Here is a 14,132-nt window from a genome sequence, read left to right as displayed (position 1 = left end):
AAAGGTTTGTTTAAGATGATAAAGTTATTAAAAAATTTATTTAAAAAAAAAAAAATAAATAAATATACATTCTATATTATCTTTTTTACAAAAATATCAAAACTTTATTAAAAGTTTACTAAAGAAAATTCTAAAAGTTTTAAAATTAGTTTGTTTACTTATTTTTTTTACTAAACTTATTTTATTTAGATTATTTTAAATTAAAAACTCTAGCTTAACTTATAAAATAAGTTAGGTTTGGAGTAATGATATTTTATAACTACATACTAAATCTCAATTATTTTTTGTAAGGATTTACTTAAATAACTTAATTGTAATTTGAATAAGTTTATTTAAAAACTTTATGTTTTTAAGCTTTTTTTGTTAAATAAATAATATTTTATAAAACAAATTGTATACAGTTATTTGTCTTAACAAAAAAAGATTGCTCAGTTCACTGGAATGTAAAGAGCTTATTTAGATAGAGGTGTGCAAATTGAATATTTTATTTACTACCCGTTTTCGGTGATAGAAAAACTTTTCTTTAACAAAAAAAGATTTTGATCAGTTTGAAATTACTTAGATAATGAAAACTTTTACTTAATTACATACTTTTCTTTAATATTTCAGACAAAAAGAATCTTATTTTTTTTTTTTAAATTACTGTTAAAAGGCTAGATTTAGTTATTCTGTGCAATTTTTTACTTGCTTTCATTAAAACTGTGTTTTATTAGACAAATTTTGATGTTAGTTATATCTTTAATTAAAGTTTGATTCTAACAATTATTTTCATTTAATTAGTTGTTAAAGACAAACAAGAGCCGTGTAATGATTAAACTTTAGAATAATAACATATTAAGTGACTATGGTGTTGCAAACTGCGCCCCGTGGGCCGCATTGAAAACTTTCGTTTAACTAGTTTAATATAACTTTGTTTAAAAAAAAAACTTTAATAGCTTTAGTGTTAATTTTAGAATATAATACATTGTCACAATTAATTATGAGAAAAAACTAAAATAGTGGTTTATTGAACAAAAACGAAAAATTGCTCTAAATATTTTGGTTCAAGGACCTGGATACACAAAAAGACCTCTCGGATAGCTTAATAGTTCTGGCAGCTTTTGACCCAACAAACAACATTAAGACAAGAAACACTTCTTGATTTTAAAAAATGAGGGGCGCAGCCTTCGGCAGCGTTGGGGTATCCTAATGGCGGTAATGGCTGCATCATAAACTTAAACAATTAGTTAATTTTCTCACTTATAGAATAAATATGAAAAGCAATTTAAGTGAAGAATATTTTTTTGAGTTATACTAGTTTTTAATTATTTCTATTTTAGTATATGTATCATTTAAACTTTAACTTACATAAATAGATAGGCAACTTTGTAAAATGGTAACTTACAAAAGTAGGTTGCTTTGATTTTAACTTGTAAACAATGAAAAACTAATATAACGGCTTAACTCCAAATTGAAAGAGTTCAATAAAGTTATGTTGCTTTGTACATACAGCTAAAAGTTGTAGAATAATGTTTTTAACATACCTCTTAAACAATTTATGATAATAAGTATTAGAAACTAATTCTTAATAACTGATTAAATAATTTAGTAATAAAAAACACACTTCAATTATATTTTTTACTATCTAACACAATTTTCTTATCTTCAATTTAAAATTAAACTAAAATAGACCCAAAAACGCGTACTTTCAAAAACCTTGAAAAAATTTCTCAAAAACCAGAAGCCACCCTGTGAGACATTAAATTTTAAATTTATATAAAAATTTCTCTAAAATATATGTATGTAAGCAACCAGCAAAATAGCTCTTTTTTAGCACCTGTTTTTAATTTAACTTTACATAAGATTTGTTAAGCTTTATAATTAATTTCTTAATCAATATTTCTTATCTATAATTAAAATTTTGGTTTAATGCAACTTAATATTTGAAAATTTTTAGGGTTCGTGTGCGTCAGGCTAAATCAGGCTAAGTCAGGCTAAATCAGTTTTTTTGAAAAAAGTTCAAAAATGTCAGGCTAAATCAGTTTTTTATTCAAAAATTTGAGAATCTCAGTTTTTCTCAGTTCAAATGCTTTAAAATTTTTGATAAAAAAAAATTGAGAAATCTTTTTAAGATTATATTGAGATGTGAATTTATTTCTAAATAAAGATTTAGTTATTAAAGACAAAATCAGTCAGTATTTGTAATTATAAATGCTTAAAACTTTTTGTTGAATCTCTAAACAAATAAAAAAAGTTTCATTATTTTGTTTTGAGTATATGAACTGTTTTAATCTCTAATTTAAAGGCTTTTTACAAAGTACTTTTTAAATTAAAACTCTTAGCAGTTTATTCGTATATTTTACTGTTTGTTTAAAGTTATTAGAGATATTCACAACACTAAAACTTAGCTTAAAGATATAAGTACTAAGTTTTGTGGGAGTACAAATTTTAAGTACAATTCATTTTTCCTTACAAGAAAAGGTTTTATATTAAATTATATTATTTATATTATATTAAAGGTTTTTTTTTTAATTTAAGTGTAAGCTTTTTAAATGTGATACAACATCAACAATCACTGTATTTATTTACAGTTTACAATTTATAATTATGTATCAATTTTAAGTATTAGTCAAAATATTATAATAAACATTTCTTACTCATTCATATTATATGTAAACGTTTCATTTTGAAATTTAATAAAACACAACCATGCACGTCGTTTTATTATAAGTCTTATGGTTATAATGTTTTTACTTAGTGCTTAATTAAATTGAACAATTGTGTTTAGTAATATAAATCAAATTTTTACACTAGTAACAGATTAGATATAACACTTATTTTAAAACTTATCACTGAATTTGTTGTTTTAATGGCATAGGAGGGTCAATCACTTTTTTTACAATTTAGTCTTAATTTATTTAGCTTTAACTAAGCTATGAGTTGCTTTTTGCAGATTTTTAAAGTTCAAAATATTTTTGAGATAAAGCTGGTTGAAGTCGGAGACTTCAATAGTACTACAAATAGATAAGTGTTTGATTATAAAAAAAAACTTAAACAAAAGAAAACCTTTAAAGATGTTTTCTAATAAAAAAAAATTTTGGAAAAAAAAACATTTAAAGATGTAATAATTTGCTTCAGAAGTTAATTCAACTCTACTGGTTGATATAAATGCTTATTAACAATTGTAAAAGATATAATATTTTATACAAGGTGGCCACTGGTTTTTAAAAAGTTTTGTTCAGGTTTTCTTATTTTTGTACAGGTCTTTTTAAGTAAAAGTGTTGTACTTTTTTAAAATAAAGATTTAAAAACATTTAAAATTTCTATAAAGGTACTACAGTGATACTTAAAAAAAAATTGTAATAAACAAAACTCTAATTAGTATATTTTGATAATATTAATTATTACCTATCTAACTTAAATTTTGACATTTTATATATAAAAACTGTACAAAATTATACGTTTCTTTAGTTTTTTCAAAAAATATCAAGTTTCATGTTTTCTGCCTAGTTTTTCAAGTTCAAGGTTTTCCAGGTAAAATGGCTACCTTGTATAAGTTGAAAAACTTTTTTATTGACTTTTTACCATTTTTTAGTATTCGACTTGTGATTTTTTAGAGGATTAATTAATTAATGATATTTTTCAGACTTGCAATGTTTAAAAACAAGTATCAGGGAGGTTCTTATGTTGAAGTTTTTAATGCAAGTGGTAAAAGCTTGCATTTAAAATCAAGTATTAAAAAAGAGTATTCTAATGAAGTAAAAGGATATGTTTACTCTTCTCAAGGATCAACTACTTCATCAAAAGTTACTTTTCCATTGAAAATTACAAAATACAACTCACTTTTTTTACTTCAAAGGTAGTTTTTTAGCTTTCATAAGCTTAACGTTTTTTCAATTATTTTTAAGAATTTAATGTCATAAGGGGGATTGGTCGACCTTGGTTTTTACTAGTTGATCTTATTATTTATAGCTATCATACATTTTAACTGCTTAACAAAATTCAAAAATTATTTTGAGATATAAGTCATCAAAGTTTAATAAGGTGAAAACAAAAATCATGAAAATAAAACTATTTCACTAAAAATCTGTTTTTTCCTTCTTTTTTTAACAATTTTCTTCAAATTTCATAATTCCCTTACCACTATTGAAATTGATTGAATGTAGAACTTTTTATTAAGAAAAAACCACCTATATTTTTGTTTTTTGTTTTATTTTAAAATTTTAATTTTTTAGTATTTAACAAAATCCGAAATTCAAAGTCTTTTAAACTATAAATGAAATGATTCCTGGAAATTTGAGGTCTCTAGCTCAATTAATGAAGGAAAAAATAAATGTTTAGTGAAATTTTAAATTTCCAAGAAACTTGACAATGAAAAAATTTCAGTTCATACCTTTGTATTGGAATTTTTATACAAAAATGTTAATAAGTCTAAAACTAATTAGAATTTTTTCATTCTATAAAAACTAGCTTGTAGTTTATACCTTAAGCTTTTATATAAGAGATAATGTAAATTTTTGTAGAAAAATTATTCTTGGAATCTCCTATACCCTACATTAAAAAGATTTTTGGAAAATTATTTGCACATTTTTTGTGTTTAAGTTTACAACTACTTAAAAGTTGTTGTGAATTTAAGGGCATAGATAGGGGAGTCCAGCATTTTATTTAAGAAAAATTAAGATTAGACCTATATGGAAGCTTAAGGTGTAAATTACGAGCTAGTTTTTATAGAATGAAAACATTCTAATTAGTAGATAGATTTTTAATAAAACAGTCTTTTTTTACCTTTTTACTTAGGTCCTTCCATAAGGAACCTATTGAGCTTTCCAACCAAGTACCCTCATATCTCAAAAATTAGTTTGAATTTTTCAAAACAGTTAAAAGCAACTGCTAGCTAAGTTAAAGATGTTTAAAATAAGAACAACATGTACAAAAGTTGTGCTATGCCCTTAACTTTTTTCGGTCAATTTAGGATCTGATAAAATATTATTTAGTTGTACAAACCAGAGCTAAGTAAGATGATGTGTTATTAAGATAATTTAGCTTTTAATAGTGGTTGTTATTTAAATTTGATATAAATTATAAAAATAAGTTTTCAAAAAATGTTAAAAATGGAAAAGTTTGTGTAGCCTTATTTTCAGTTCATGTATGTTTTACATAATAAAAGCTTATATAACATTAGGTTTTATATTATAAAAGCTAGTAGTATAAAAAAAAGTTTAATTTTACAGAAACTTAATAAAAGTTATACATATATATTTTTATAAACTATTTGTTTAATAAATATGCTACAATACAGTTTTCTTTTTACTGTTTATACATTACAGATAACTTTCATTTATTTTTTTCTTTAAAAATTTAAGTTAGGCATTTTATTTTATTTTCCGATTTGTTTTGAATTACAAGTTTATTTGCAACCTTGAGTTTAAACTTCAGTAAAAAGTCTAATTTTAAAATATATTTATATAATTTAAACTTTCAAATTTATTTAATCTGTGGTATCTAGTTTACCATATCGTTTTCACTAATAATATTTTTGCTACTGTTCTCTAATAAAGTCTTGTTCAAAATTAAAAACTAAGTAATACTAAAAGAGTAAATCTTAATTTGTTTTAAACATCATTTATATTTTATTATAGATAAATAGGGTTGAAATTATTATTATGTTAATAAATTGTAACAATATTGATTAGCAAAGTATCTGAAAACAAAATTTACATATAAAGGTACATTGTTTTTCAAATTTTTCTACCAAAATCATGTGACTTTGCTGTTGAGTTTTCTCTTTATGATGTGAGTAATAACAAAAGAAGAATAATGATGTCTACTTCAAATAAACAAGAAATTCAAAAAACATCATTTTTACATGTTAAATTACCTCTATGCAGTAAAATGTTGCAGCATGATACTTGGCAGAACCTTTGTTTTGATCTTGTGTCATTATCCACAAATATCGTTCAACCTCAATCCTACAAATCTTTGGATACATTCACACTTTCAGGTTAGCTAACATGATCAGTTAGCTTAGTCTTTAAACTATCTGAGTTAGCAATTTTACTGTCAATCATTTAAATAAAGTCAGTTAGTTACATTCATAATTGCTTTATTACAAACAGACCTATAACCTTTATAAAATCTAAGTTTTTTTATAAACCTTACTAAAACATTTTATAAAATGAATTTCTTTAGAGCATTTTTGTTTTGTGTAGGTACTTTTAAATTAAGAAGAGTATTTACAATGAAGAACCAGCCCCATGATACATGTAGTTACAGGCTAAGTGATTTTGAACAACAGCCAACTGTCAATATACCACAAAGTCTTCAATTCAACCCAACAGTTCCTTCGGTGACACAAGTAGGTTTTTAACAAAAAAATATGTATACTTGAAAATTGATTACACTTTATGTAATTTAAAAAGTTTACAGACCAATAAGGTTTACTATCATTTCTAACTTTTAGGTTATTTAAACTTTTCTTTTCTAATTAGAGCTTTTCTAAATTGATAAGTTTCAGACTTGATCTTTTCTAACTTTGACTTTTCTTACTAAGTATGCTTCTAAATTTTTTAAAACCTGAGCGTTCAACACAAAAATTAATTTTAATTATGTACAGAAATATTCAAAAATTACTAAGTTTAAATTACAAATAATGTTTAAAAAAAGACCTTGTAAAATTAAAACATCAGCATTAATTAAAAAAACACAATCAAAGGTTACTAAAAGTAAGTCAAATTTTTGTGTTATACGTATTTTGACAATAGAAAAATAATGAGTTAGAAAGATAAAAGTTAAGTATAATTACTAAGAATAAAGAGAGTTAGAAGTATACTAAGTTAAAAACCTAAGTATAAAAGTATTAATACGTTCCTAGTTTGAAACAATTAGAAAAATAGAGCTTTAAATGATGAATTTGAAAAATCAAGTTTGAGATAAAAAAAGTTAGAATTTACCACCTTTCAGGTATATAATTTTCTGCTTTATTAAGTATTAGTTGACTTCTTTTCAGTTCTTTACATTTTTCATTCTAATAGTATAATGTTCGTTTTTACTACTTCATAGTTTAACAATAAATTTAAAAGTAACTTTTATTTTTTGATTGTTTAATAAATGGGAACAGGTCACTTTTGCACAAGCAAATATAGATTTTATAATTAGAAATTTGTTTCAAGACAAATATAAATTTTTATGGTTTAATAAAAGTTTAAATTAGAGAGTATAAAAAAAATGTAGTTAGTAAAAAAGTATACATGATGTATAATAACTATAAAAAAAATATTTATAAGGGTGGGTGTCACTTTTGCACGAGGACACTTTTGCACAAGTTGACACTTTTTCACTATGACTCTTTTGCACGCAGGGTCACTTTTTTACCAAATAAGCACTTAAAAGGTAAGAATGCACCTGCGTAAAGTACGTACTATATCTTGAAGTAAACAAAACAGAAAAGTTGTATGATATACTTTACGCAGGTGCGTATCTATTTAAGTGTTTACTTTTGCAAAAGTTGTCTACTCAAGCAAAGGTGACACCTACCCTTATAAATATTTGTTTTAGTTATTATGCACCATGTATACTTTCTACCAACTACAGTTTTTTTTGATACTTTTTTATTTAAACATTTATTATACTTGCTTAATTTACAGTTGTCTTGAATCAAATTTTTAATTATAACTTCTATACTGGTTCACTATTATTTATAAGTAAAGAAAAACTAATTAAATTAATCAGTAATGATAACTATTTATGACAGGTTATTAATATTAGTAAAGTAGAAAGTCTGTTTAAATCTCCAAGTCCAACTTCTGATTATGATTCATCAATTTCTAATGATGGTAGCCTTACTAACAGAGGCAAAACACAAATTGCTTTTGGTACCAAGGTTTGTTGTTTTACACTTGTAAAACTTTAAGTAGCCTTTCAGATAAAAACTTTAAAAATTTAAAAGTATAAACATGTTGTTTATAATTAGTATTTTACTTTTTGTTCTAACTTTTTATTGTTATTATTATTATTATGTATTAGTATTAATTTTTGATTAATTTTTTTTACTATTTTTTTAATTTATATTATCTTTGTTTTTAAAAGATGTATTTTTAAAGTTAAGCTAATGCAGTTTTTGTATGGCTATAAACTAAATGACGGTATATAAAAAGAAAACTTCTTTAAAATATCTAGGTGTTACCTCATGTTTCCTATATATTCAAAATAGAAAGTTTTTTTAAGATAAAACTTAATAATGTCAACAATATGGTATCTTTAAAATTAGTTATTGAAGATAAAAACACAATTTTTTAAATTTGTTCATTAGTTTGAATTTAAAAAATATTTTTCAAAATTAATTTTTTTTCATTTAATCAGTACAGAATTAATTTAAAAATATAGTATTTTAAAGTATCAGCTAAAAATTTAAGGCGGTTTAAAAAACTAAAAATCTTAGTTAAAATTAAAGATAAAAGGTGAGTTAGGTTTGTAATTAAATAAGTTAGGCCAGCACTGATAAACCTTTATATTACTTAAATGAACTAATACTGAGCTTTATAAGTATATTTTTCAACTGAAGCACATAAAATTGTAAGTATTTTTATCATTTTTTTTATTGTTGATTAATTATAGTGTGATACTTATAATTCAAAATAAAAAGGTAACAAATACCATATTAGACTAAAATTATATAAATATTCTTCTAAAACAATTTTTCTAGTGTTCTCAACTTAATTTATTTTATGGTTGAACCTTTAACCTTAAAAAATAAATAAAAAAGCTTTTTTTTTAAAGAATTAACCATAGGTTTGAAATATGGTTTCAGTTTTTTAGGTCTAAATTTTAATTAAAGTAAGTACATAATCACTTACATACTTGTATTATATTTTTCTTTAGCTTATAATTTCTATGCTTAATCATTTTCTTTTTTTTTTTATTATTACTAATTAGTAAAGGTTCCAGGCAAGGTAAATTAATTAGTTAAAACCACAAAAAATTAAGCGTATCCAAAACGCTTTCAACTAAACCAAATCAAATTCAGGTTACCCCTCACAGACCGTCTTCAACATCTTTGTCACGTGTCTCCGCTCCCAACCAATCACAAGCAAGCAAGTCCAAATCAGCCGATGTCTCCAGGAGGAGGCATGACGCATCAGCGGTGAAGCAATCCGAATCTCACATCTTCACGTTTTCGTCCCCTCCTTGCTCCGCACCCCGCAGGTTCAAATCCGCATCCTCCTCAAACCAGTACGAAAGCGACTTCGCGTGTTCGGACTCCGACAACACCTCCTTGCTGAGAGAAAGACGAAGGAAGAGGAAGACTGTGACGTCATACAAGGGCCCGTTGGCAAGCACTTTGTTGCCACAGGTGCACCTAAACCAGGTCGTTCACAACGTTCGGAGTGGGTCTATCGAAAGCTCGCAAGCCACTCTGACCACCAGCGTCAACACGGTGATGCACAAGTCGTCTGATCAGCCTGACTGCGACCTTTCCTCTGTACGTGTATACGACATTTATTTTGACAGTTATATTTTAAGTACATATTGTTTAAATCAATGTTTCTCAAAATATACCGTGCACAATAGAAGTGATAAAAATTATGTGTTAACTGTGTAAATTTTGTATTAACTGATATTTATTTATCTGTTTGAGATTTTAGACTCAACTTAAATTATACATTTCTTAAAAATGTTTATTATATACAAACCGAAAGTTCTTTCTTAGTATGTAATCTCTGAAATTTTGTTTATTTTTGTTTTTAATTATTCAAAATTTTAAAGGACCAAACAACAGATTCACTGTTAATGGATGACAGTTTGAATGAAAGCGGTGTGATGACGTCATCAATAAAAAAATTGAACCTTCCCCAAGCGGGTAAAACATTAGAATCAAGTAATTTTCAGGTAGTCTAACTGTTTATAACTTAGTTTATATACTATTTTGTTTATAATCACATTTTATACAAAAAATAATTTTCTCTAAAAGGTAGTTTTATAAATATTTTTCCTATTTTTTGTAAGTTTGATTTTTTTTGAGTTAAAACTTGTCTTAGCTATTATAAATTAAAAAAAATCAATGTTTTCTTTTATATAAACAAGTTGTCACTATAATTGCTGAACTGACAAGCAACCTTTGTTGTCGCCATGAAAAGATATTGATCAGTGAAAGTTAAATGAAAAGTAATAAACAATAATGAATTAAAAATTATAAAAATTAAAAGCATTTCTTACGGTTTTCTAATTGTTCAAACTGCTTTAATATTCTTGAATATCTAATTAAAAATACGTATTTTATTTGTCATTGAGCTTTAAGAACTATTTTTTTTATAATAAAATTTATTTGAAGTAATAACATAAATTAAAGATTAAATTAACGAATTCAATAATACTTATAAAACATTGTTAGTTTTTTAATAAATTACATTTGTGTTGTTTACAGTACAAATTATTATTTTTTTTAAATACTTCAGCGTACTTTTATTTATTTTGTTTTCAATTATGTAAACAGTGCTAATCTTTAAACCAGTTAATTAAGCCTAAAGTTAATTCTTTTCCTACTAAAAGCAAAAATAATCAAACAATGTGTCGGCAAATACAACTTGAAATATATCGTGTTGTTAGAAACTAAATGCGTTAAAAATCTGTTTTTATACTAAATGTAAAACTGTACAGCTCATAAAGTTATTTAAGCGAAATGTTAAAGACTCCCCTTTCATAACTTTTCAATTTTTCCTAACAACGCATTGTTACGTCACACAGGTGGGCGAGTGGAGCGACTCTTTGGAGGAGGAGATGCTGCAGAAGATGATGGAGCAAACGGATCTGATGGAGGATGAGGACCGGGAGCACGACAAGATGAAGACGGATTACAAATCTTCCAACCTGGAGGAGAGCTTCGAGAACGACACGAGCCTCCTCACATCCACGTTTCACCCGCCACCCCTCCTCCCACAAGTTCGTCGTGTTTGTAAATTAATATCTAACATTGTGGTTTTTAAATTTTAAAACTGTGCTAGTAACGGTAATGAGTTATTTTAAAAATTAAACAGTTTAGGTGGTTATTGTGTAATAATTTTTTAAATTATGCTTTTTTAGTTTTTTTTTATCAGGAATAAGAAAGTAACGACCATGAGTTCTTTTTAAAATTAATTAGTTTAGGTAGTTATTGTGTGGTAAGTGATAGTGTTATTTTTAAGTTTTAATGAATACAATCCACAAGAGTTTTGATGATATGTTACGTAAATGTTTAATATTAAATCTAGTACAATAAGTTTTTGTAACCTTAAAAGCAAAAATTAATGAAGTCGTGCTAACAGAAATGTCTTGTAAATTTGTAAATCAAGTTTATTTTGATTAAAAACAAGCAAATGCAGTGACTGTTTAGGGTATTAACTATTATAATAGTATTTGTTTAAAGTAACAAATAATAAAATAAAATAAGTTTTTTAGTTTTAGGTTAGTTTGTTGTATTTAAGTTAGGTATTGAGAGGTTTTTAGAAATATTTTTTTTCACCCTAATAAAAGCGCTTAAGTACAACACATACAAATAATTCACAACTATTTAAAGCTTTAATTTATAAATTATATATATTTATTAAATACTTTGGCTTTGTATAAATTGTATTAAAAACTTGAGTTTGAAAAGTTTGATATACAAGTAAAAAGCTTAATTAATAAGTATATTTTCCTTACATGGCTTAAAATTTTCTTCACAATGTTTTCATTACAAAACTTACTAAATAATTCAAAGGAGCAGTTAAAAGCTTGTTTTAAGTTATTCTTTTTTTAACAGAGTTTCTAAATTTTACGCTTTAAGTCTGTTTACAAGCGTAATTTATGGAATGAATTATTCAAAGTCTTTAACTTACGTTCCAAGTAAATAAATATTTTCTTTAAAATAGAATACTTCAAAAAACAAAATTTTAAACTGATGATATTTCAAAAAAATTCCGATGTAGTGTGTACAGAAAATCTGTAATAACTAGTATCATTAATGAAGCTTATCTTTACTTATGTGGTAACCAAAAAATGTAAAATGTTGCACCCTGTAATTACAATTCATGCAGAAACTATTTAATACTTACTTTTCTTTAAAGTTCTTAACCCAAAAAGGTGTTTTTGACTTGTTAGTCTAAGCCACATTTATTTTAAATATAGTTGTATTTATATGTTTCTTTTATCGAAATATTTTCAAAATTAAGCTGTTATAAAACGTTTTATTTCTTTTTTTTTAATTTGAAAACCACAAAAAGTTAGTTTATTGTTTTTAATTTTTAGTTTCTATTTGCTTTTTTTACAAACTTATATTTACTTATTTTTTTAACGTTATAACAAACTAAAGGATTAAACCTTATGCTAATTAAATTTAACTTACTTTAGTATAAGTCTTAATTTAAGTTTCAAATAAATTTATATAATAATTTTTATGTTAACCAGGGTTGCATTTTTTTCATGATTTTTTAAATAAACTCAGAGTGTATTATAAGTCACTTAATTTAAATTGTAAGCCAGGATGTTTGTGTTTTTTTTTGCTTGGTTTTTGTTCTTTTTTATATTGCAGCTAGATTGTTTTTCTTTCCTGATAATGAATGACACAAAAATATCATTTTCTAACATTTATATCACATAAACAGGCTGACTTGATATTGCATTCACTCAGGTTATTTTTATGTGATTCGCACTGGATTTTTCATGCTTGAAATAGTGACAGTCTTATTACAATACATAAAAAAAAACAATTCGTCGAGTTAAATTCGGTCCAGTATGTATAGAAATAAAATATCAGTTTTTATTTGTAAACAGTTTTTACCGTGTTTAAATAAAATTGATTAAAACATAAAATCTGCAGGATTACGATTCTGAGATGAGGGGGAACAACCCTTACGAGACCCTCACTGCCACCCTCCGCAGTTTCGGGGGAGGGGATTCCCGGGATTTCATGGGGGAAAGTCCCGAACCCGTGCTGCCGAGCGAGAGGCGGCGGAGGATGTCGCCGATGAGCAAGGTGTCGTCGGGGAGAAGCGAAGGGTCGGAGATGGACCGCAGGTGCCACGGGATGGTCACCAAGTTCGCCATGTCCGACCCGTCCTCGTCCAACTGCTCGTCTGTCAGTTGATAAAAAAATTATATTTTGTTACTTGTTAAGCATTTAGATGATAAAAAGATATTATATGTTAGAATTAAAACAAGTAATGGTAGTTCTAATTGTTAGTTAACTTAATGTAAAACAATATAGGCGAACAGTTTTAATGAGCTTGATTTCGCTTAATAACAATATTTTAAAAGGTTCGCAGCGCTGAGGACGATCAACAGATGCTGGATCTGATGTACGATCCCACCCTCAACTGCTACTTCGATCCCAAAACCGGAAAGTACTATGAGCTGAAAAATTGAAATTTTCAATGATGGCCTTCCATATTTTGATGATCACTTTTAAAATTATCTTTTTTGTTTGAAGAAACATTTGTTAATTTTTCTTTATAAAATACTTCACTGTGAGCTTTATTTTTATTCCTTTTTGAACATTCATTAAAACATTATGTATGACGCTACACTACTCAAAAAGTGATAAATTTTACACCATGCTTTTATAAACTAGCTCTATCACAAGCCTTTATTCTTCATTATTTTATTTTCACAACGTTGTTACCTAACAATTAAGTTTTTATAAATACTGTGAATAATTATTTTTTCCTTTCTTATGAACACTGTAATTTGATTTTATTCTTTTTACCTGTTATTTATTAACTCCAATTAATCCTTTGAAAAGAGATAAATTTCATGCCAAACTTAAAAGTTTGTTTTTTAGCTTTTTCATAAATAGTGTATTCAATGGTTACAAATTCTACTAACATGATTTTTAAATAACTTTATAATAACTCAAACGGATAATTTAATAACTATGGTCAAAGTATTTTTTTAATATTTTTACAATGCCTGCTTTTAAACAACAACATTTGTTTATGAAAATCAAATAACTTAAAGTTTTAACTTTTTGTTTTTCAGTTTAAAACCAATAAAAGTTTAGTTAGAAACTTTATAATTGTATTTTACAAGCCATAAATATTTAATAGTTATTAAGCCTTACAATTTTAGTAACCTTTCTTTATGTTTACATAAGTTGTGTTTTTTTTTCTAATGAATTAAATAAAACTAGTTCAAGTAGTAAACAA

General features: G+C 25.5%; 1 protein-coding gene across 2 annotated transcripts; it reads left to right on the top strand.

Annotated features, from left to right (window-relative positions):
• Positions 1 to 3,632: 3,632 nt before the first annotated feature.
• LOC145844577 (uncharacterized) lies at positions 3,633 to 13,670 on the top strand. Of its 2 annotated transcripts, none has more exons than XM_082951984.1 (9): positions 3,633 to 3,838; positions 5,706 to 5,980; positions 6,189 to 6,334; positions 7,730 to 7,858; positions 9,002 to 9,457; positions 9,742 to 9,864; positions 10,720 to 10,914; positions 12,809 to 13,062; positions 13,246 to 13,670. In XM_082951984.1, the coding sequence occupies exons 1-9, from the start codon at positions 3,633 to 3,635 to the stop codon at positions 13,283 to 13,285; spliced, it is 1,824 nt and encodes a 607-aa protein (XP_082808110.1). In that variant the 3' UTR covers positions 13,286 to 13,670. The 2 variants fall into 2 exon arrangements, with proteins under 2 accessions (XP_082808110.1, XP_082808103.1); XM_082951977.1 differs by having other exon boundaries at positions 12,809 to 13,066.
• Positions 13,671 to 14,132: the final 462 nt, after the last annotated feature.

The sequence above is a fragment of the Thalia democratica genome, chromosome 1, assembly GCF_965202585.1.
Source record: "Thalia democratica chromosome 1, ktThaDemo2.hap1.1, whole genome shotgun sequence".
NCBI classification, from domain to species: Eukaryota; Metazoa; Chordata; class Thaliacea; order Salpida; family Salpidae; genus Thalia; species Thalia democratica.
This window is presented reverse-complemented; position numbering and strand designations above follow the sequence as displayed.

Excerpts from the sequence above, each read along its gene's own strand:
- LOC145844577 (XM_082951977.1), top strand. The coding sequence starts at position 3,633 with ATGTTTAAAAACAAGTATCAGGGAGGTTCTTATGTTGAAGTTTTTAAT. Across the intron at positions 3,839-5,705 it reads TCACTTTTTTTACTTCAAAG|GTACATTGTTTTTCAAATTT; the intron begins GTAGTTTTTTAG and ends TTACATATAAAG. Across the intron at positions 9,865-10,719 it reads TAGAATCAAGTAATTTTCAG|GTGGGCGAGTGGAGCGACTC; the intron begins GTAGTCTAACTG and ends TACGTCACACAG.